The sequence below is a fragment of the Mus musculus genome, chromosome 14 (genome assembly GCF_000001635.26).
Source record: "Mus musculus strain C57BL/6J chromosome 14, GRCm38.p6 C57BL/6J".
Lineage (NCBI taxonomy): Eukaryota > Metazoa > Chordata > Mammalia > Rodentia > Muridae > Mus > Mus musculus.
Window position 1 is genome coordinate 33,249,396 of NC_000080.6, and position 24,973 is coordinate 33,274,368.

At 46.8% G+C, this 24,973-nt stretch overlaps 1 protein-coding gene across 10 annotated transcripts in view; it reads left to right on the forward strand.

Moving 5' to 3' along the window:
• The window catches only part of Arhgap22 (Rho GTPase activating protein 22), a 155,943-nt gene that overhangs the window by 35,402 nt on the left and 95,568 nt on the right, over window positions 1-24,973 (forward strand). For 3 of the 10 annotated variants that reach the window (XM_011245053.3, XM_006518956.4, NM_153800.4), the window contains exon 3: window positions 22,389-22,588. In XM_011245053.3, coding sequence (XP_011243355.1) covers window positions 22,389-22,588 — 200 coding nt within the window. Of the gene's footprint in view, window positions 1-731; window positions 1,343-12,814; window positions 13,339-22,388; window positions 22,589-24,973 lie in introns of those variants that run through there. The other 7 variants (XM_006518957.4, XM_030247787.1, XR_003950847.1 and 4 more) reach the window with 7 other exon arrangements.

Genomic DNA, 24,973 nt, shown 5'->3' on the forward strand with positions numbered 1-24,973 from the left:
AGACATTCAAAGCAGGGTGGTTATAACTCAGCTTTAAGAGGAAACATGAGGTGGTGGTCAGAGTACAAAGTGAAGAGGTCACAAACCAACAAGTTCATGGGCCTCTCTCAAGGTGGGAGCTATTACCAAGCAGTGGACAGAACACGAGTATTTTGAGAGACTGGCATCATAGAAAAGCTTAAGTTTATAGCCAGGGAAGGACATGCCTATAACCTAGCACTCCATGAGGTGAGGCAGAAGGATCAAGAGTTCAAGGCCAGCCTGGGCGACATGGCAAGACTCAGCAAAAACAAAACAAAAATAGACAACAGCAACAACAACAACAAAAAAAAGCATGAGTTCAGAGTCAGCCTTGTGTATAGATGACAGCCCGGCACTAGGCAACATAGTGACTTCTAGCTAGTCATTTGACATTCGTTTTCCTCCTTAATAATACAGGAGCGGAACATTGGAGGCACCTAATAATCCATAGCTATTGTTGTGACTACATTTGTAGAGTGATTTTTAGGGTGTTGAGGTGGGGCTCAACAACAGCCCCAGTATGTTATCCTTTAGAATTATGCTGGTCATAGCAGAGACCTATTATTCATCTCCGTTAAGTTTTGTGACCCAGATCTGGTACTGTTTTCTGTCATCCTTACTAAGGAGGTGGTTGATATCTTCAGCAGGACTCTTTCTGCTAGTTAGTTGTGAGCAACGCCAGAATGCCAGCTCCTTCCAAGAATGGGAAGACGCTGAGATGCCCAGCCGCTTGGGGCTGGGCCTGGAGGGGTCTCGCCTCTCCCTTGCCTGACAACCTCGCACTCGCCTTAGTAAGATGTTCTGGCCAGGCCATCCATGATACTATGTGTGCCCTCCTCCCTCTTAGTGGCCTCTGCTGGCCTGCACACAGAACCAGGACTAGGCGACCTGTAGCCAGAGGGAATCTCCACTGGGCTGCAGCTGGCTCCACCCACCTGCCCTCCCCGAAGCCTAAGACCCCGCCTCATTCTTCAGGAATGAGTAGCCCCGCGTGCGTGAGCGAACTGGAGAGCCAGGCGAGCCCCACCCTGGCCCGTGATTGATTACCAAAGATCACTGTGGCTTTAATGGTCCGCTTGGATGAAAATTAATTCTGGAATGGATAAATAATGCATCAGGATTTATGTAGTCCAAGGCAAGACGGAGCCAGAAGAGGGAGCCGAGGGAGTGACGCCAGTGGCCCCAGGGCTCGAAGGAGCTGGGCATGAAGGGCCACTGGCCAAGAAGAGAAAAGGGAAGCGGATGGCAGCATGATCGGCCCAGCGGGTCTGGCCAGGTGGCTGCGGCATGCTGAGCCCGAAGATCAGACAGGCCAGGAGGGGTAAGTCCAACTTCCTGCGGATTGTTAGGCACACAGCGTGTTCCCCCAGGCAAACGCGAGGACGTTCCGGGAGCTGTCCTGTCCGGTACTAGGTGGGGAAGGCGCTCTGGAGCTGCGGCACCTGGACAGTGAGCGTCTGCATGAGCCTAGGTGTCTGCAGTTTCAGTGAGATTGATGGGGGCTGTGTCGGCATCAGATCTGAGATCGCACAGTTACTGCACAAGTATTAAAGTGCGTGGGTGGCGAGCACCTCCACCCTAGATTTCATGCTCTGCCGTTACAAGAAAACAAGTGACAACTGGAGGAAAAATTATAAAAGTTGAAATGAGCCTCCCGGGGTTAGCAATACCCAGGCTTCTGTAGAGTCTGGGTCAAGTCTGAGGCCCGCCTGCTAGGAGTAGCTTCCCCTACAGCCAGCAGGGAGGCAGGGGTGGAGTGTCTCACACCTACCTTTAAGACCTTTACACCAGAACACCCCCCCCCCCACCGCCCCTCACCCCCACCCCCACCCCGGGCACAGCACTGTCGGAAAGTCGATGTGGGGGTGGGGCAGATACTAAAAGTCCAATAAAACAAGAGATAAGAATCTGTAGTCCAGGACTGAGCCATCAGCCTGTGTCCCAGCAGAGTGACCTGGGGACCCAGGCACTAGACAGGCAAAGAAACAGAGCATTTCCCCAGGCAGCAGCTTCTTGGCCAGGAGTGTTACTTCAGATGAAAACATCTGTCTTTGAGGAGATGAACTGGCCTTTTCAGATGACTGGTGCTTGGGGACAGCGTGCCTTCTAAGCCCAGGGGACAAAGATGGGTCTTTGGAGATGCATGGGGCTTGGGAGTATTCCTTGGCGGCAGCTGTGGGGGAGGGGGAGGGAAGTGGAGATCCTTGCACTTCCTCTGGATGCCCCTTTCATTGGCATACTGAAGGCGGCAGGAGTGACTTGTCCAATGTGTTCAGTGCCATCCGGGCTCCTCTGTAGGCTGCTGGGAAGTAGGGTAACCTGGGAACCTAGTGAGGGAAGGACAGACTTGCCTGGCCCTGCTAAGAGGTAGAGACATATTCTAAAGATGATGGAGGGGTGAGCCAGGCTAGACCCCTGCAAGTCGTTTCCTTCCCTGAACTTCTGTCTGAAGACACAGACACTAGTGAAGCTAATGAGCACTTGGCATATACCTGATCCAAAAAGAAAAGTACACCCAGGCTTTTAATGACTCCATTAGAAATTATTTTAGACTGATAACTTGCTGAAATGACAGTACTTATAGTGGGTTAAAGAAACTTATTATTGAAGTTAATCTCATCCATTTTTTTCCCTTCTCTGGCTCTGAATTTGGGTACTGGATTTTTTCCATGACTTACATGCTCATGTTAGGAGATGTGTGTGTGTGTGTGTGTGTGTGTGTGTGTGTGTGTGTGTGTGTGTGTGTGTGTGCTGTAAAATCTTGCTGGTCTGGAAAGAGTCCAGAGTCCAGTGCTTTAGCAAAGGGGCCTGTCTGTGAAATCCCAAACTTTGTGTGTGTGTGTGTGTGTGTGTGTGTGTGTGTGTGTGTGTGTTCGCATGTATGCACAAGCATGCACCTGCATGGTCACTTTCAGCTGGCTTCTTCTATCACTCTCCATTTTAATCTTTGAGACAGGGTCTCTCTCTGAACCCAGACCTCCCTGATTTAGCAAGACTGGCTGCCCAGAGATCTACCCCTTTCCCTCTACCCTTGGCACAGACACACAACACTTTGTGTAGCTGGCTTTGTTCTTGGTGTTAGGGATCTGAACTCTGATCTGGATATTTGAAGACAAGAAGTGCTTTACCATTTAAGCCACCTCCATGTCCACACCAAACTTTTTAAAAAATATTTGAGTTCACTGGCTTTCCATCAACACCAGGTCTTCCTCCATTCAGGAACATTGGGAAATGTCTGGAAGCATCTGTTGACCATTCTCACCAAGGATTCTATGAACATCCTGTAGGTAGTGGCCAAGGATGCTGCTAACACCCCCTTGGTGCCTAGGACAAGGCCCAGCACACAGAATATCTGGTCTTAAACGCCAACGGTGGCAAGGTTGAGAGCCCTCTCTACCTGGCCATACCATCTGGTTAGACATGTAACAAGTTTAAGTTTCTAGTGTAGTTTTTCAGACATGAATATAGGAATCATTTGCTCACAAAGCTATCTGACCATAAATCGTAAGACAGATATTCTGAGACCATGGCTTACAAAGGATGCTGCTGAGCACAGGTGCCAGGGGTTGGCCTGCCCGAGGGAGCTGTGAGTCCTGATCTGGAAGCTGAGGAATGAGGCAGTATTGATCTGGGGCAGGATGATGGCAGAGAGAGGGTGAGCATGATACTGGGGTGGGAGTGGGGAGCATGCCATGGAGTTTTCCGTGTGTGTGTGTGTGTGTGTGTGTGTGTGTGTGTGTGTGTGTGTGTGTGTGTGTGTTCACACCAGTGAGGCTAGAGCTGAAAGGAGAGGCAGCCTGAGATCATAGTCAGGCCAGGAACCAGGTTAGAGCACCATGTTCAGAAATAAACAGTCATGTGCCTCAAAGAAACTGGGCTCTGGCAGGTGGGAGAATTTTCATCAAAACAAACCCCTATTTAAAGGTTTCAGGACTAGGACAGGGACTGTGTGACCCTCTAGGAGCCTTTACAACACAAAGCCACCAGCCACTGTCTGAACTAGATTCTTGCAGGCCACACCTAAGTGGAAATACGGTCAAGTGTTGTGTCACTTGAAAAAGACCTGGATTCCTCTTTAGGAAAGTCAAAAACAAAACCAAACAAAAAACCTCAGACCTGGACTACAGTGTCACAGGACTTTGGGGTCTGACTGAAAAGCTGCTCCCCGGGCTGTTGATGTCTTGGTTTCTGGGATCCCCTCTCTGAAGCCACACTGTCTGCTAACTTTTTGGCAAGTTTCAACCAGGTCAGCCCTGAAGGAATAGGTGAAGATGACCACCACCCTGAAGGGAGTCCTCGCCATCAGTCCGGGGAGGAGAAAGAGATGCCAGGATTAAGAACTTACCAGGAGAAGCCTGGCTGTCAGTTACCTAAGAAGAACAGTCTTAGTGCCAGGCCTCCAGTGAGAGGGGAGTGAAGGCGTGTGGAAGCAGGATGCGTGGGAGAGGCTGAGACACAGTGCTAGGCACACCATCACCTGCCTTCACCATAACTGACTTGCTCTTTGAGGAGCATATCAATCACAGAGATGGGCTCTGTGACTATATGTTCTAAAAGCCCATCGCCACAGGGAGACTGGGCTCCATGTGTTTTTGATACAGATCATACCCAAACCACAGCATGCAGTAGGTCAACTGTCCTTCCCTGGATGGATTCAACGTCCAAAAATTTACAGACAGACGAGGCAAACACACAAACACACACACACACAAATTCACAAACATATGTACATGCACACTCACATACACACACATACACACAAATTCAACAAACACACAAACTCACAAACACACACACACACTGGTGAAGCTCTGTGCAGTGAAACCAGGTGCTGTGGTCCCTGCTCATTTAGGTCCCTCCTGGGACCCTATCCACAGCAGCCTCACCTCCCACTGACCCCTATTCCCACTGCTGCCCTGTTCCCTGAGTAGAAGACTCAGCTTAACCTGTCCCTTCCAGCTTTCACAGAAGAAAACCAAGTTTCATTTGCAAGTGTCCACAGCAGGGCACAAGCCCATGTGCTCTTTGACACAGACAGAATAGTTATTTCTTTTTTGTTTGTTTGTTTTTTTTGTTTTTGTTTTTTCGAGACAGAGTTTCTCTATAGCCCTGGCTGTCCTGGAACTCACTTTGTAGACCAGGCTGGCCTCGAACTCAGAAATCCACCTGCCTCTGCCTCCCGAGTGCTGGGATTAAAGGCATGCGCCACCACGCCCTAGTTATTTCTTTTTAAGATCGAAAAATAAACGCAAGGTAGGGTCCCGCCCCTCAGAGTGTTGAGGATGCCTTGAAATGTCAGGAGGAGCCTCAGGGACCAGGCTGCACCCTTACAGCCATCTTTGCGCCCTCCACCCTTGACCCTCTGTGTTCCTTCTTCCTCGTTGAGGTTCTTAGGAAAATCTATCCTTACCCTTAACTGAATTGTATGTTAAAAACGTTTGCCCAGTCCACAATTGTCCTTGAGTTGTATATTAATGGTCTGTCTTTTTAAGTTTGTATGTCTATAAGTTTTTAATGTCATGTCACCAGTCCATCAATGATTTTGCTCACGAGCTTCCGCCTTTGTATGGAATGGCTCATTGTAAACTTGTGTCTACCCAGAAGGCTCCCTTCTGAGGTCTGCTGGTGAGTGCAGCTGCAATGCTGTGGCTAAGTTCCTTAGAAAGAGCATCCATCCCTGTACCCCCACAAGTGGAGAGTCGGGCTATTGCTGGGTAGCAAGAGACAGCTGCTGGGTGGGATGAACACTTTTCTGTGGCTTTGTTCTTAGGATTTTTTTCCCCACGAGAGAGTAAACTTATATTTGTTAAATTCCCTCAAGGATTTGGGCATTTTTGTTGTAATTCTTCAGTTCTCATGGCTACACTAAAATCAAGCTCCTTTACTGTCATTTTGAAAGGCATAAGAGGAAAATTGTCAGTGCCCTGACCAAGCATCATGGAAGTGACATTCATGTTTGTCTACTGCTAAGTCATTTGCTTATCCTTAACCCAAACTATTTACAGACCTCTGTAAATTACTCTGTAGGCCTCCGGCTATAGAATTACAAAATGCAATGAAGTTGAGGAAAGTGCCTACAGGCATGGAACAAACAAAGTTTGGATGTAGGCGACTGAAACAGTGTTTAAGGTCGGAAAAACAAGACCTAGCAGAGAACTGAGAAACATAAAAACAAGACCAACCCAGGAAAGCAAAGAGTAATACACAATACTGATGGCATAAAACAGAACTGATATCGGACTAACAGTCACAGGGCACTAATGAGGGAAGTTCTATATATTGATCTAATGCAATTTATGATGTAATTGTATGGGAACAATGAATAGGGTGTGTGTGTGTGTGTGTGTGTGTGTGTGTGTGTGTGTGTGTGTGTGTGTAAAATCCTCTTCCATAATTAAAAAGTCAATAGATAGCACTTAAAAAGGAAAAATTAAAATGTGTTAATAAGGGAATACTTTCTAAGATTATGGTAACCGCTAGGGGGAAAACCTATAGTCAGGTGACAGGGATGTGCCCTAAGGCATCATTAGGTATGCTCAAATATTGCTTTGTGGGCACCTAGGTTGCATGGCACAGCCTGGGCCCACTGCTCCTAGGCCACAAAATTATGTAACATTTTACATATGATTGAGGGCAATTGTAGTACAGTAGTCACATGTCTAAGAATAAAAAGCTATAAAATATAGCATGAAAGGCAAGTGTCTGCAGCTGAACAGGGCACTTCTGTTCAAAACTAGCATACAGGCCTGGAGAGATGGGTTGACCATTAAAGGATAGATTCACAAGCAAAAACTAACACAGTCACACAAATCAGCCACGATGGGTGGGCTTATTAATGCCATTAACTTCTACCTGATTTACACCTAAATATGTGTGTGTGTGTGTGTGTGTGTGTGTTTGTGTATACACATACACATATGGATAGGAGTGTTATAATGTATGTATATATATATGCAGTTCATATGTGTAGTGACATCAGAGGCCAGAGAGGATGCTGGATCCCTTGGGCCTGCAGTTAGAGGTGTTTGTAAGCTGTCATATGAATGCTGGGAACTGTACCCAGGTCTTCAGCAAGATCAGCAAGTGCTCTCTCTCCTCCAGTTAGCTGTTTTGATAAATAAGTTATAGTATATTCTAAAACAATGATTAGAAATATAGATACTCTGTATGCAAATGACACAGTGAGCTTTAAATCATTATCAAATATTATGCACCATGCACGGCCACGTGTCCTCTAATTTTATAGAACTGATCACAAAATTGGCCAATTCTCGCATCACCACAAATACATGAACAATAAGGTTTGTACAACCGTGTGAATGTTACCACGTTGCTAGCTTTGAGGAGTTTCATCTTTATAGCATCTTGAGACCACCACTACATGTGGCCCCTCTGTGACCAAACTGTTGTTGTGCAGCACAGGCAGGACTGTACAAAGATAGAATGTGGCTTCCTCTTTGGGTAAGGGTAGAAGGTGAGGAACATAGGCTCTGGAGTCATGCCCGAGGCTTGTAGGATTCCTGGAGATGCTGCCAGGGAATGATAACCCAGAAGCCACCTGATTCATATCAGCCGGCCAGGGAAGTGTTCCGAACCCTGGAGGTCCTCTTCCTTAAGGGAAGCGTGTGGGTCCATAGCCCACTCTAATTGCTAAGTTCTGAATGTTGTGCCTTTCCAGAAAATGCCCATGAAGACCCAGTGTTGTATATGCCCAAGTGGGCCAAATATACTGAGGGTTTCCTAGGAGAGGTCACATTCATGGCCTGTGAGTGAGCCACAAAGAAACATAATCAGATAGGTGATACAGCACCTGCTGTGCCTGCCTCTCACTCAGAGAGGGGGCTTCAGTGAGCTATGCCAAGGAAGGGCTCGCGTGAGCTATTCCTGAGATGGATAGAGAGTCGAGCACTCTAGTTTCAATCAGTTGCTGTGGTAAAACTCTAACTGAAAGCAAGGTGGAAAGGGAAGGGTTTATTTCCTCCTACACTTCCAGGTTACAATCTGTCACTGAGGAAGTCACGGCAGGAACCTGAGGGCATAGCTACTTGCTATTTCCCTGAGATATTGTTACCTCTGACCAGGGAGCTCACTCACAGACAAGGAGGGCAGAGGAAACAGTGGAAGAAAGGTGCTTAGTGGTTCACTCTGACTTGCTCATGCTTAGATAGCATAGTATTCTTATACAAACCAGGACCACCTACCTAGGGAAAAAAAAACTTCCACAGTGGGCTAGAACTTCCTCTATCAATTAGTAAGTACTCAAGATTGTCACCCACAGACTTGCCCACAGGCCAATCTGACCTAGGTAACTCTTCAGGTGACTCTAGTCTGTGTCAAGTTGACAGTTAAAGCTAACCAGGACACAGGAAACAGGCCAGAGTTCAGTCAAATGTTAGGATCCTAATGGAGAGAAGAGAGCCTGTGGGTTTCTTTCACCTGGCTGTGACCTCACTTCTAGGCCAGGCCCTGGCACTGCTGCTGGTAGCTAATTCGACCCTGATGACAGAAGTGCCCAAACCTATACATCTCCTATCGAAACCCAGATCCTCTACCTCACACAGAGAATACAGTTTCCCAAAAGTGCCTTCCAGAGCTAATGTAAAATTACAGAAGCACTCAGATCAGCACAGGGCTCAGAACAAGCCCAGGGAATCTGATTGTAGACTAAAAGCTCCCAATTGTAAGACCTTTGAATTGCAGTGGCCTGAAAGTACATTGTAAATAGATTTTTAGCCTATTGTTTAGAGTTTTGTTGTTTATTTCTTTTGTTTGTTTGTTTGTTTGTTTCTACTGAGACATCATTTTCATACATGGGTCCCCTTTCTCTGTGCTCTCTGTTACCTGGGATCAACCCTACTTCAAAATTAAATCTTAAAAAATCCAGAAGTAAAGAATTGACACATTTTAAACTGTGCACTGTAGACAATTTCAATTGTAACTTGACACGATCTTACAATCTCTCACTGTGTCCCACCTGCGACATGAATCATCGCTCTGTCCAGTGTGTCCATACTGTTTATGCTGTGTCTCCCTTAGTCACTCAGAAGACATCCTGGAGAGCAGACTGGTAGCCATGGTAACACATTGCTTATATTTAAACAATCCTTATTTTGCTGAATAATGACCCCAAGGCACAAGAGTGGTGATACTAAATAAATCAGTGTGTCAAGAGAAAAGTTGTGTAAACAGGCAGAGGTTCCTAACTTCGTCGTAGATATCTGTACATACAGGAGAAAACAGAGTTTCTATGGGACTCACTAGAATTGGTGTTTTGGATCACCTACTTTACTCCCTGAAGATAAAGAAGCAATGACACACAATGAAATGCTTGTCTTAAATGTCTACCCAGTGACTGCCATCCAGATAAACACACAGTGTATCTTTCTTAGCTCAAAAAAGTCCCTCCCGTGTCTTCCCAGGTGAATGCTTCCCGATTTTATCACCATGGAGTGTCTTGCTTTAGTCACTTTAAATTTTGTATGGATGGACTTATGAGTACGACCCCTTGGTCACTACACCGACATCACCTTGCTTCTCTCTTTTATGGGAAGCGAGAAACACTTGGAGGTTTGGAATGTGCTGGGTGTGTCTGAGCTGTCCGTTCACATGAACATCTCTGATCTCACTCCTGTCAGCCTTAAGAAGGCGAGAGAGAGTAAGGGCTAACTGCTCAAAAGTCAGAGCACCCATGACACCTTGAGCTTCAATCCAGGACTCTGAAGTCCAAACAGCCTCCCGAATACAGCTGTGTTTGTGACTGGTGGAGGTAAATGGCCTCTCACCAGCTGTTGATTCCAATTCCCCAAGTGCCTGCTCTCTCTCATAGAGACTTTGGTGCCGACATGTCATCCACTCTAACCTGGCCATCTCAGACGAGCTTTACTGGAAGGTACTACCACCAAGCCATGGGCTAGTAAGAATCAGGCTTAGGTTTGGGCACTGGTTCCCCAGGTGGCAATGAAGGGCAACTTCCACCGGTGTTAGCCATGGGTGCAAAAGTGTGTGCCCTGTGCAAGCAGGCCTGGTGTCATCTACCTGGAGTATGCTGAAGAATATAAAATCTGACTGCTATTTTATATTGATTTCCATATTTTGGGAGTAGATGGGTACAGCCTTCTTCAATGTTACAGACTCAGGTTTGGGGCTGGATACATATTTGAGAGTTCCAGCACTTTCGAAGTTTACAGAGATAATAGTACCCACTGTTGATGTTTGGAGAGCCAACATATCTCAGGCACCTCACAGGCACCTTTTATGACCTGGGGCCAGCCTTCCCTGTCCTTGCCTGGTATGCTCCATGTTGACTCTGAGCAGTACTGGATAATGAAATTTTCTGGGATCACTTTACAAGCAAAGATGGGGCCACTATTCGAACTGTTTCTTTAAGGGAGCAGTGTTGCTTCCCATGTACTATGCACAAAGGATGAGAGAGTCAAAGGGGGCCATTCTCAGAGCAGATGGCCTGAGCCAGCCAGGCTCCTCTGCATCTGGACACTATGTCCTGGGTACCAGCTGCAGGGCTGGAAGAGCTCACCAACTTGCCATAACCCATGTGTAGCCTTTAAGAGCCAGAGTATTTAAGAACATAGGCCAAGTGCATACACTTCCATGTGTTTCCTACACTTGCCTCTAACTGATGCTGCCCAAGACCCATGTGTCAGGAGAGAAGGCTGTTGTGCCCAAGAGACAGACACTAGAGACTCAAGCCTCTCCATCTTCCACCTCTCTTTCCAAGATGCATCAGACAAGCTGTCAAGCATATAGCTTTCTCTCCCGCATAGAAGATACCAATGTCTGTAACATGATTAGACAGTCAGGGCAAAAGTACTGCCAGATGAAAGCCAGAGGGATACCAGCCTGGCCTTGAGGCCCCAGACAACCCGAGCATCGGCCATGACCTAGTTCGAAGAAGACTGTAAGTTATTTGCAAGATGGACCTGAACTGACTCAGACCTGGTCTGGAATGCTGCCTTGACTTCCTGACCAAGGCAACTTGGGACCGTGCTCTGCAGCTGCTGAACTCATCAACAACCTCAGTGGTGGCTGAAGCAACAGTAGAGACCATATTGATCCAAGCTAATGGCTTGTAGGCAGGCAGAAAACGAAATTTATAATTGATATTGAGTCACATCGATTCACCGACTGTAGGCTTTTGGTGAGTGAGTGAGTGGGTATGGAAGCAGTCAGCACGGATGGCTCTTGGGTACCAGTTCCCAGACAAGGTTCGGAAGAGGGGAAGAAGGCTTTAGGAGGCTCGGCCTACAGAGCTGAGGATCAGCTCTGAGCACAGGTGGGCAGTCTGGGACGTGATCGGCATTAACATTTTGCTCCCTTTTAGGAGTAGAAGTCTGGAGCTGCTCTGTTGAGCTACCAAGCTAGGAACTGGTAGAAAACCGTAGTTTCATCTTTCTAGGTTCCTGTTTGTTGAGTCTCCAACTGCACAGGGACCATCACCAACCTCACTATGCACTTGACTTCTGCATAGTGTGGATAGAGACCAGGGATAAGAGAAGTCCAACTGAGCAACGTGATGGGGGCTCAGGAATAGCCTCTCTAAGGTCAGAGTTAAGAGCTTAGGAGCCAACCAGATGTATTGGGTTATGGACCCTCTTCTTACCCCATCTCTTCAAGTCCTCCTGCTGGGCAGTTTCCTTCACTTGCTGGCCTTTCCTGTATACAGCTCCTTTTATCCGCTCACTCTTCCTGAGCCTCAGCTATGGCTCTCCCGCCTCCTCCAGATGCCTTGTCCCCTAGCCTGACCTCAGCATTGCCTGCGTCATACTGCCCTCTCCTCTGTGTGTGCCTGGATAACGACATTGTTTGTCCCCTGCTTAGCTCTGCCACCATCCTTGCCTAGTCTCCCCATGCTGAACACATAGATGGTCCCTAAATTCGGTGACTGGATAGCTGAAAATGACCCCCTGTGTGCTCTGAGTCTTGGGGTGCATCTGCATGGAAAGGAATAAAGAGAAAGCCATTCGCATCCCCCCTAGCCTCTGTGCCACACAGCCTCACTGGAAAGCAGGCCAGCTGAGGCTAACTTTTAAGAATGCAATTTTCAATATAGACTCTTTAAATCTTTAAAATAATCTTTATGAAAAGTTGCCAGAGTGTCCAGGCTGCCTCATTACTGTTTTAAAAGTTAAGATTTCCACTGGCCAGGGGTTGGAGAGTAGTCTTAGGTAGTTAGAACCTTAAAGTTCTCCAGGCAGGAAAGTGAGTCCCATTGTGAAGGTCTGGCTGGCTCTCCAGACCTTGGAAAGATGAAGGGCCCAGGGAAAAGCAGATGTGCAAACAGAGCCCAGGAAGAACACTAACAGCCAGAGAGAAAGAGACAGAGAGAAAGAGTGAGAGACAGAGACAGAGACAGAGAGAGAGACACAGAGAGAGAGAACCACTCACACTCAGAGCCAGCATGCAATAAATCATCTGACGTTTCAGCTCACCCCTGGGACAGCACAGGACCCTGGCAGAACCCCTCAACCTTGGCTACAAATTGCATTAACTTTATAAAAACATCCCATTGGCCCCTCCCCAGTGCCCTGCCATTACCTCACCCCTCTCCTCTCAATCAATCTCTAGACCTCAATACTTACCCTTTAAATCAATTCAGCCCTGAGATTCTTCTTGCTGTTTCCCCAGCCTGCCTTAAAAATCTCATCGACTTTCATAAATCACTTGTGTTTCTGCTCTCCGGCTGCTGCGGCTGCTCTGGGGCTTACACAGCTGCAGACATGCTTGCCGCAGGGCACCCAACCCCAGCTCATGTGGTCTAGAGGGGCAGATGGGTCAATGGCTGCTCAGCTGGGCTGCCTTGGGCCTTTTCAAAAGGTCCTGAATGCTACTGAATGTGTCCTGCAAGGATCTCTAAAGTAGACCCTGAAAAAGAGGAATCACGTGCAGTTTTCACTGAAGAGGCTGGTGGAGAAGTGAGGGAGTCAGGGAAACGGAAAGATGCTCGAGGAGGAATGGAGCCCAAGCCATAAAAGGAGGTCTCTGTCTAAGCCCCCAGGGAACTCAGCTTTGACTAAGGGTTACCTTGGTCATAAATTCCCAGGTACTCCTAGTTCTCCCAGTTCGGAGTCAACCAGACTCTAAATCAGACTCTAGCAGCTGAAGGGACAGTTCTAATTCAATCTGGCTATCCTGAGAATCCTCCTGGGGACGGACTGTGTCTAAATTGAAACCCACTGGAAGAGGGGACCATGAAGATCCGAAGAGGGATCCAAGAGAATTCGGGAAGAGCTGCTGCACCCCACAATTTAAAAGGCATCTTTCAGCATCCTCAGAACTCCTTAGCATCAGTAGTCACCCCAGGTGAGTAATTGCTGGCCCAAACTAAGCCTCTAGACAGGCTGAAGGAAACCCAGACCCAACAAGGACTCACCTACAGATACAACCGGCAGCCCGCTAACTGTGGTCCTCGGAAGGTCTGTAGACAGTCCAGGCCCAGGCTTCCTCCAGCCCAAGTATGCAGGCTCTGTCCTGATGTGTGTGATGCGAGCCTGTTCCCTGCCTACTGCCTCCCACAGGCAGTGACTGAGGGTTTGCTGCTCTTATTTGTAGTTACAGCCAAACACAGTGCTTGTCACAGGAAAAACCGAAACATCTACCAAAGTAGTGATGTGTTCGTTGATGTTTTAGACATCCGAAAGGATCCAGCGCCCTTCTGAGCAGTTATCACTGAACACGCCTCAGTATGGTTTACATAAATGGTTTGAGTCCATATAGTATCACAGCTTAGTTCGTCCCTTCACACAAGATATGTTAGGTGGGATATGTTCCTCAGCAGACCTTTTTCGTATAAAACCTAGACTCCCCAAACACATTGTGATATCTTTGTTTGGAGTGGTGATTTCTTCCCCTTTTGTGAAGTTTGTTTCCTATAACGTTCTGCAACTTGCATTCCTTGAGTGTTTAAGCATAAATGGCCGTCCATATTTATGGGTTCTGTATCGGCAGATGTAACTAACTGTAGACTGAGAAAAATAAGTGCATCTGTGCTGAACAGGCACAGACTTGGTCTTACGGCTGTTTCCTAAACGATGTGGTATACCGACCAGTGACAGAGCATCTGCGTTGTACCAGGTACTTCGAGTTATCTAGGGAAGAATGAACGTGCCTGGGAGGACTGGGTAACTTATAAGCAGATGCTGTCTTTTTATATGAGGGGCTTGAGCCTCTGAGGGGTTTGAAATACCTAGTGGGTTCCTGAATCCGTCCCAGGTGTGACTATTAATGGGGGAGTCAAGAGAGCTAAGGAGTTTGCCTGTTAGTCTTGACCTCAGAAGAAAGGCAGTTATGGGAGAAATGAGAAGCTGGGGAGGTGAGACATTGAGAAAGCCGCAGTGGTATCAAGGGAGGGTATGAGACTGAACACACATAGGCAGAGGACACTGTGGGACTGAGGGTGGGCTGTGAAGTCATAAGGCCAGGTCCCTAGGACTCTCGTGAGTCACAGTGATGGTGGGGCTGCCACAGGGTTTCCACTGAACATCTCGTTCTAAGTCCTATCTTTGAAAACTCCCTGACTGCACACTGCAAGAGATGACTGCAGAGCGGGAAGTATGGGGAGACATGGGGAAAGGACAGCAGCGACTGAGGAAGGATGCTGGGCCTGAGGATGGGGTTCCCACTGATTGAGATGGAGAGGCCATGAAAGAAAGAGTGTGCCAGGACAGGAACGGACAGAGTCTAACTCCCACTCTGTGAGAGTGGAACTATCCGATGAACACTCAGTGGGGCAAGTCTGTTGATCTCAAATGCTTTCCAGTGTGGGTCTGACACAGAGGAGCACACCGCCCTGCATAGGGCCAAGTCCTACTAAGTGTCATTAGACTGCATTTCTAGCTGTGGGAGGGCCCTGGATTGGAGGTTCTTTTTGTTAGGAGAGGTGGAATTGCAGACTTATAAAAGGTGTACAGTTTCCACAAACCATTCTCTTCTCGCTATGTAGCAAGTTGGATGATACTAACAAACTTTATAAAGTTTGCCTTCACAGGCAAAACATGCCCGATGCTGCAGTTTGCTTTCCCCGGGTGAAAGTCCCATGCCTCTGCTTGTCCCCATTGGTCTTTGGCCTGTTCACTTCTGTATATTGTCTCTTTGCTTTTTAGATGTATTGACTGTGAGAAGCCTCTGCTCACACACTATCAAATGCATCCTCGGGTCAGCTCCAGCTGCAGAATTGAATACAGCATGTATGTACCCCCAGGGGACAGTAGCTAGCTGAACAGACAGACAGCAAAATCACACAGAGGACAGTTCTTTACCATGTTAAAGGTGAAGTGGAAAAGGGTGGCCTTCTGTGGAGGGATCCGAAGAACCTCGTGAAGGAGCCACACTTGGAGTGGAAGATCAGACTCCTACAGTGTCATAAGCCTGGGGTAGTGGCCATATTACAGACGTCTCAGCAGCCAGGGAATCCAGCGTCTAAGCCCTTTGCCCCAGAGGCTTTAGGTTGAGCAGATGTAGAGTCGGTGCCCGAGCATCACGGTGAATGTATTGGTTAATGCACAGTGAATGCACGAGGCAGCTCAGCAGCTGTGAGCTGGGCAGGTGGTTCTGTTGATAGAGATGTGATTCTGCCGGATGTACTATGACTCACGGTTTAGGGCAGGCATGGGGTTGACTCTGTGCACCACAAGCTCATAGCTGCCCTTGTGGGGAGGCCTGAGTTTAGGGACCCACAACACTTCGATGGAGAGGCTGGTTCTTGCACGTGCCCTACTCGCCAGCAAGAACAACGCTGCAACAGGATCCTTCTGCACACGTTTATTGGGAGAGCTTGATTGCAGAGGTGAAGAGACCCCAAGCCCAGAACTGGTGCTGCTTATATAGGCCTAGGAGAGGCGTGTCTCACACCCAGATTGGTTATGCATGGGTTATGCTTACCACCTCATTTGCATGTCTCACATCTGATTGGTTAACTTCTCTCTCATCTGATTGGTTAACTTGTCTCTCATCTGATTGGTTAACTTGTCTCTCATCTGATTGGTTAATTCTCAAAACCTCATCTTGGCAAAAGAAAAAAAAAACTTTACTGCTATGTGTGCGTGGTGGCCGGTGGTAGCCAGCGCCACCTTGCAACGGCACATGTGGCTTCCCACAGCTGGTGCTTAGGCATGAAGTAAGGCAAAACGAAGAGTCTTAGGCTATGTTGCTTGCCAGCCTCCAACCACTGTCGCTGCCCCTGAAGACCTCAGCTTGCACATCTGCAAACAGTACAAAGCGACTTGTTAATGGGAGAGTTCAAGGATTGGAGATTGAGGTAGAGCAGTTCCTTGGCCACTGCACAGACATTTGGGAGAGGCCTGCAGGTTGTTGCCCAGGCAAGCATGACTACATCTGAGTTGATTCAGTAAGCTGGGGGAGGGTGGGGGGAGAGAAGGAGAGCGCAGGGAACAGCTGAGTCTAGAAACTAATTGCCCATTGACGTTGGGGGGAGTGCTGCAACAGAACCTCAACATGGGACACTGGCTAGCTGTGAAGTCCTAGGAGAGTGAGGAGGCTTGGGAGAGTTTCTCATTGAGTTTCTCACTTGGGCTAAAAGGATCTGAGACCTTCTATGGCACTTCCCTAGGAGGTTTGACATAGAAGCCAGATATTTCTTAAAGAAAGGACTCACGAAGAGCGAGCATGGACAGCCTGGTACTAGTGAGAAGACAGTGGGAGAACCTCTGAGGACAGAGAAAGTGAAAGCCCAAGGCAGTGGATGAGATGTGAGTACAGACAGGAAGGCACTTCAGAGCGGAGGAAGGACAAGCTTCTGGAAGGAACAATGATGGCATCCGAGTCACCAAGGTGACGGAGGCTGGGACCCTGCTTTGGGGTTTGATTAGTGCCATATTGGGAGATGTCAAAGTCTTCAGATGCAGAGTAAGGCAGGGTGAGAAGCATCTGGCTGGGCTGACCCGGGAGAGGTGGAGACAGCAGACTCCTGCTGCCCATGCTGAGGCGAGCCAAAGGGATAACAGCACCATGCTTGTGCTGAGCTCCTTAAAGTCAAGGGCCCTACCTGCCCTCATCTGAGGTGAGGCCACATACTGGTCACCCCTCAAAGCCTGGCCTGGTGGCTCTGCAGGGATCTGCACCCCAATAGTCTACATCTTTGCTTAATTTTCCTTCCCTTTAACTGTCAGAGGCTCCAGTGGAAAACATCAGCTCAGAATTCTACACTGCACTTGTGAGGACTCTGTTGGTTTAGGAGGGAGGGAAGACAGGAGAGAGAGAGAAAGAGAGGGGGCAGTGTCCTGCTGTGCGTAGATAGCCCCTAACTTTAAGGAGGTAAAGATTACCTTCGTCCCCAGGCCTAGCTTGCTTCAGGCTTGCTCCCCAGTGCCAGTCAGATCTGAAGCCCTCACTTCTCAGTGCCGCCTGATTCAAGGCCTGATTGCAGAACTCAATAAAGTGATTAAAGGAAGTGCTGAAAACGAGAACGAGAACAGTGATTATTAATAAACCATACCCATGGCCGCTTTCCTCGTGAGAAGCTCCATGGGTCTGATAAGTAATATCTATATGATTGATTATCTGGGGAAAACCTGTGATGGTTTGGTAGCCAACATGGCCTGTGCAAGAAGAGCCTCTCTGGGACACTGTAGGGCACTGGAGTCGGTTCCCCGTCCCTGGAATGTGGTTTCCGGAAGGCCTGCTGTCCATTACCTGAGGGCTGATGTCCACAGCTTGACAATCAGGGTAAAAATCTCTCTCTTCTTTATGTTGACATATCAAGGGCCGTACATGCCAATAGCATGCATGTCAGCCACACAACCACATATTACCCATGTTCCCAGGCTTAGCATCCATGGGCCTGTGTCCAGGAAGTCCATCTGGCATCTGTAGACCTCATCCAGTGTACTCAGGGGAGTCCATCTATGCCAATTAGTTCCTGAGACTGTTGAGTTCCTGCTGTGAACTGCCCTGCCCATGCTAGAGTAGGAAGAGAAGGTGTATGTCTGGTGGAACAAGAAAGCATCAGGTTCTGCTATGACAAAATATAAAAGATAGAGCCATGAATGCAGCCGTAAGACATTCCATGGCTTCAGTGCTCCACTGCAGGACCCAGTGTTCTCCCTGTTAAGAGTGATGAGTTAGGTGTGAAAGTGGAGTTATTTGCACATTAGACATCTCCTACTGGTAGCAAAACCCTAGCTGGGCATCCCAGTCGATTAAACATCCAGAAGAAGAGAATTAATAATATCATTTTGCATAGTCTATGCCATCTTCTGTAGAAGTATGGAAGGTTTATAGTGCCTCTTGCAGATCACTTGGAAAGACAAAGAATTCAAAAGGACAGTGGAGACCAAGCCAACCCAACCACACCAGAGAATTCTCAATCACAGGACCACAACTGACTGTCAAGCCTTTAGTTAGAAATATCAGGCAATCAAAACACAAAATCCATGTATGTATTTGATGACTTAATTTTAATGAAATTGGTTTATTTTTTAAAGTATTTAGAGATGTGCATCAAATTGAGACCCTAAAAAGAAAACTCAGTGTCCAGAGGAGGGTACCCCTGTCCCCTTTGCTCCTGGGTCCTTTCTCAGATCTTACTGGAATACTGACATCATGTTTGCTGTCTTCTCATCATGAGTATCATCATCATCTCATAAGTGCCACATCATCCAGTGTCTGTCTAATCCAGCCTTGCTATGCCTGATGTAAGGTCAGGGGAGAGAAGAAGCATGAGGACAGAAGCATCCCTCCTGATAGTTGATATAATTCTACCAGGCACAACCTCTTTCTGCCTCATCAGGGGACCAGCCCAGCCCCAATTAGACAAAACATTTCTTCCAGGTCTATGTCCTCCAAGGCAGGACCACTAAACTAGGAAAGCAGAGACCCCAGGCAAGATGCATCAGATGTCAGGAAACAGAAGGGTGCCTCTCCAGAGTCATGAGAGCTAAGACTTGGGGACTGCAGCTGTTCTTCTCATCAAGAGTGATGAGTTAGGTGTGTAAGTGGAATGATTAGACATCTCCTACTGGTAGCAAAACCCTGACTGGGAGTCTCAGGCGATTAAACATCCAGAAGAGAATAGTACTATCACTTTGCATCTACTAAGTTCTAGAGTGTGAATCCTCAAAGTATGATCCACACCACTGGTGGTTGTGGGAAAAGTGGTGTGCCAGTTCACCTGTCTGGTAAAATATAGCCGCTAACTTCTATTTTAAGGAAGGAGTATATAAAGATGCTAAAAGGTTCAATAGCTGTAGAAAAATTTCCTCTGTTCTGTGGGCCTACTGCTGGTTGCTCAGATTAAGGAAAAAAAATTATCCATGGAGGTACTCACCCTACTATCGCCTTTATCAATATCATCGTCACTATGGTTACTAGTCACTAGGCCAGTTAATGTGCCAAGCACACAGCAGGGCTTGGTGATCTCTCCTCCTCCATGACAGCTTCTTCTTCTCCCACTTACTATGCAGCAGGTATTATAATATAACACAGACTGGAGTTACTGACCTATAAAGTGTGGGAGAGTTAATAGTGCTGGCCATGAGGTAAACCCAAGTCTATGCCCAGAGTCTGTATTTCTTCAACTAGACCTCACTGCATGATTGCTAATATTTATTATCAACTTGACAAGTTCTAGACTCAGCAGATCTCTGGGCATGTCTGTGATGAAGTCTCTGGATATAGTTCTTCAAGGTGGGAAAACCCATTCAAAATGTTAACAGCACCATTCTACTGACTAAGGTCCTAGCTTGAACATAAAGGAGAAAGTAATCTAAACACAAGCATTTACCTTTTTCTGTTCTCTGAGTGCAGGGGCAATATGACCAGCTGCCTCAGACTCCTGCTGCCTTGACTTACCTCAACTGTACCATTGAACTATGTACCAGAGTAACTTTCCTTCCTTTTTTAAGTTGCTTTTGTCAGGTACCTTGTCAACAAGTAAAGTAACTCATACAAAAACTTAGTACCAGGAGTGGGGCTGCAATATAGAAACTTGATACCAGGAGTGGGGTTGTTGCCGTGATAAAGTTCATATGAGTTTTAGGCCCTAGTAATAGAAAAGCCCTAGTACACTGTGAGGAGAACTTAATGGGTGATTCTGGTGAGTGAGGGGAAAGCCAGATACTGAGAGAAACACAAAAAACAATGTGCTTTTTAGGGAGAATAAGGTCCTTGGAAACTGGGCTGGAAGCCATTCAGGATATATTCTAGAAAATAATCTGGCTATGTTCTGCTCATATCCTGAGAACTCCAGTGATGCTGATTAGAAAAATAATTGACTGATTCGTTGATGGAAAAAACTTCAAAACAGGATAGTATTCAGGATGTATCATGGTTACTGCTCAATGATCTCCATGTTTATAGGAAGAGGGAGAAATGAGTGTGTGGAGGGTGGGGAGGATATAAAAAATGTGCAGTCATGGAAATAAGAAAGTGTAAAATTGCAGATGTGGCAGGAGCTGAAATGCAGCTATGATTGTTGAGATTATCACCATTAAAAACAATCTATGTCTCTATACTAGAACAATATATCAGAGGCTCTGTCCTCTTGTGCAATCTAAATTAATTTCAGAGGCGAGAGCTTGAACTGAAAATGCCACTTGAGGGGGGTCATGGAAGTTTGTGCTGAGGTTCCAGATGGCTGCTGAAGCCACACAATGTTGGCAGAGGTTATAATTTCTGCCCTGAGGCCCCAAGAATCCCTTGTATGGAGCTGTAAAGATGAAACCTATGTTGAAATGGAGATCTCATGATTTTGGAGATATTAGGACCACAAGAGATCTGGTAAGGAAAAGTGCAGGCACAGACTAAAGCTGGCCAAGAGAGATACAGCAGAGCTTGAGATACAAGACTTCTGTATTAGTCAGTGTTCTTTAGAGTCACAGAACATATGGAATGTCTCTCTATATTGAGGGAATTTATTATGATGACTTACAGTCTATAGGCCAACTCCCCAACAATGGTCAACTGTGAATTGGAAGTCCAAGAATCTAGTAGTTGCTCAGTCCCACAAGGCTAGTTGTTTCAGCTGGTCTTCTGTAGAAGTAGATTCCAACAGATGTGCTGGCAAGTAAATGCAAGTGGAACAGAAGAGTGAATCTTCCTTCTTCCAATGTCCTTATGTAGGTCTCCAGTAGAAGGTGTGGCCCAGATTAACAATAAGTACCACCACACCTAGATCTAGGACTTGTTTTGTCCCAGCTTGACCTTGAACTCAGAGAACTCCTTGCCTTAGTCTTCTAGGATTAAAGGAATATACTACCTCACCTGGGCCTCTGGAACCAAAACTTAAGATTGCAGGAACAGGAAGCAAACATTTTCTTAGTGGTTCATCTTAGGATGATAGAGAGTAGAACTATTTTCCACCCCTTAATTCCTGAGCCCAGGTATGTGGAACCTGCGTATGGAAGAAACTGTACCATATATTAGATGCTGATTCAAAGCACATACTGCCTTCTGAAGAACCCTGATCTACCTCTCTGCCCTAGCAGCCCAGGCTGCTACTGCCCAGTTGGCACTATAGATGGCTGTAACCATGCCTTTAAAAGGCCTTTCCATTCTTCTGTTAGACAGACCAGCTGCTTCAAGAGATTGGGGGACATGATAAGACCAGGGGATTCCATGATAAACTGTGGTCAAGGGAAGTGCATGTTGATTCTGCATCAAGCGGTACAGGAGAGCCAGGCCCAGCAGCAAGATGAGAACATGGATGCAGATCCATCTAAAATACATCCATACCATGTTCAGCTCTGGGCCTAGCACTGCTAGGACTCAGAGGGGGCTGTATCCTGGGAAAGAATTCTAAGATGGGCTTCACCTAAGCACTCTTCAGATGTCTCTTCAGTTTCTCTGGAGAAACTCTTTGTCTGGGATCACCATTGTCCCTTAGCATAGGAGGCAAACATAAAGACAGCCCCATTACTCAATAAGCCAAAACACCACTGAGACAAGGATGGCAAGATCAGTAGCAATGGCCAGGGGATGACTCTTTGGAATTGAGTCTGAAAGATAGAATAGTAATTCACCAGCAACCAAGGCTAAGATCTGAATGGGAAAGAAATTAAAAATTAAAAAAAAAAATGTCAGAGCTAGTAGGAGAGTGTTGTAGAAGATAAGCCAGTCATAAGGAATTATAGTCCCTGGAAGGGAATTATGCATAGAAAATAACCCTGGAGAAGTAGAGAATCTTGGGTCTTAGTAACAGAGCAGAATTTAATGAAGGAGGGTCATATTCCTCTCTCCAAGTACATCAACCCAGGCACATGCTCTGGAAATTCAAGGGGAAAGTGAATCTAGCTTGCATGGCCAGGCTGAACCCTGGGCCTTGGTGCCAGGGTAGCTGAGGTGCCAGAGTGGGCTACTGACCTGATTCTCCACACTCACTGTGTGTTCTTGCCTTCCAGCTCGCTCGAAGAGCCTGGTGATGGGAGAACAGAGCCGGAGCCCAGGGAGGCCCCTGGTCCCCCACAAGCTGGGCCCTGTACTCAAGGCCGGCTGGCTGAGGAAGCAGAGGAGTATCATGAAGAACTGGCAGCAGCGATGGTTTGTGCTACGAGGGGATCAGCTCTTCTACTACAAAGACAAAGATGAAAGCAAGCCCCAGGTGAGGCATGCAGGTCCTGGGTGCCATGGGTGTCGTGCTGGGATAAGGGAGGCTGAGTTCAATGTGTGCGTGGAAGGAAGACCGGTAATCAAGACTCATTCTTAACTCCATGTGTGTTCCCATATCACAGCCCGTTTTTCTAAACACACCTCCGACTTCCGAAATGGAATGTTTCCTTTTAACGTTGGTAGGGTGCATCCCTGCCTGGCTTAAGAAACAGTACTTTCCATGTTCGGCTCAGCTTTTTTTGTGTGTCCACTAAGGCACACATTCACACATTTCATCCCCATTATCCAGGAAAATGGCATCCAGACCAATCTACCCTCACCCTGAATCACTCTGCAGCTTTGTCTGATGGATGTCTCTGCCTCAAATGGGAGTCTTCCCTCTGCTGCTGGGGACCTCCCTATCTTGAGAAATACGTAAAATATCTGTTCTTCCACCAAGAGATAACTAAGTTCACTCACTCAGAGAAACTAGTGGCTTTATCTGTCATATGTGGCCTCATCACTGACAGATGATGTAGATACCAAAACAGAGCTTTCTGCAGAGCACTGTCCAAGAGTCTAGGATTAGGGCAATCCAGAGCTCTGTCACCACGGCCTCTGTGCCTGAGCACTGAACATCTATTGATCAGCAGTATTTTTGATTATATCTATACTGAACATGTGCACATTTTCTTTTCTTTTTTTGCCATTAACTGGTAGATAATACACAATGTACAATAACTATTTACATTTAGATTGCACAGGTATTATAAGAAACCTATGGATGATTTGATTTCAAATTTTTGGCAGGGTACACAAAAACTACAATGTGAATAAATGTGTCATTTTACAGCAGACCTTTTGATTTATAGAGAGTTCTGAAGCTATCCCTGTAGTTAGTATGAGATAGCCACTATACTTCTTGGGGGAAGGGTACAGATGAGGTGGTAGAAACCAGGTCCCAAGCTGTACTCAATATCAGCACTCTAAGTTGGAAAGGACACTCAGACTTCTTAATTCAGAGTCAGATCACAGAGCCTTGGTAGGACAGGAGACTGTGAATCTCAGTGGTGCCCACAGTCTCAGAAAGACAGTGTTTCATGCGAGCAAGATGTGGACCTGGGTGCAGGAGAATGCCAAGTTCACAGTAAGAAAATGACTCTTCACACCTGTATGAAGTCGTCTGAGAATGTGAGAACTGTCCGTTTGATTCGTCTGTATCTTTTCCACATCTCCAACACTTTGCTTTAATAGAAATGGGGCTGAGGGCAGGCCTCATGTCACAGCCTGCAGTTAATGTCACAGCTCTAAGTTAATGACTTGGTGCCTGCACGTCAAGCATTCCCATGGTTACCTCCATTTATGGAGAGTAATTCTGCTTTCTGTTCTGTGGTAGTTATGTTACCTTGCCTTTCCAAAATATATTTGCACCCAAAGTGAAAAAGTGTTGCTTAGTGATGTGAATGAGCTTAATCCTCTGAGATATATACTTTAATAATGGCTACTATGGTACACTTTACATCAGGACAATTTTACAATAAATATAAATGTACAAATAAACAGAACTGTTTTAGGAAAGTGACCACATAGGTAATAGCACAAATGGAAACTGGGTAGAACAAAACTCATGAGTGTGGACCAAACTACAGTTAATAGGATGTAGACAGTTCCAGTGCAAATTGGGAAGTCCTGGTCTCATTCAGCTTTATAAAAGAGGGAGACGTGTCCTGAGTTCAGTGAAGCTGATGAGGACTCCAGAGTCTATGGATCTGAAATGGACCTGAATTTCATCCGTATGCTAACTAGACAACTTGGGCCAGCCAATCTATCCTTTTTCAACCCTAGGTTTTATTTACAAAATGGGGCCATATTACCTACACGACAGGAATGAGTTTAGGATTACATAACAGCTCTGTAACAAAGGGTCTGTCTCAGCTCACTGAATACTGGAGTCGGAACCTGTGTATTCATAACCTTGCTTTCACCTTCCCCCTGCAAGCCCCACTCCCCCCTCTCCCCAGGGACGGGCCACAGGACCATTTTCCTTCTGGCCTTCTTGACCCATCAGTAGTGTTTCCTAATTGACCTCTCCAGGATCAATCATTCTGACATCATAACAAAAATTGCCAGAATGTCCCAGCCATGCGCTGGGCTCCTGCTGTCATCCCCTTCTCTGCACAGCCTGCAATGCTTCCTTCTGGAAGCTGAGCATGTGATGCTAAGTGATGCTAGGTGTTGGTAGCTAGCTGTGAGGTCGCTCCCCTGAGTAAAGATTCCTCTACTCCAAGTTCCCCCGTGTGTTCCTTGCAGTGAGCCCTGTAGGAGACAGGCATCCCTACCTCCAGTCAGATGGCTTTAGAGCATGTCTGTCTTAGAATTCCCCATTGCTACCATCTCT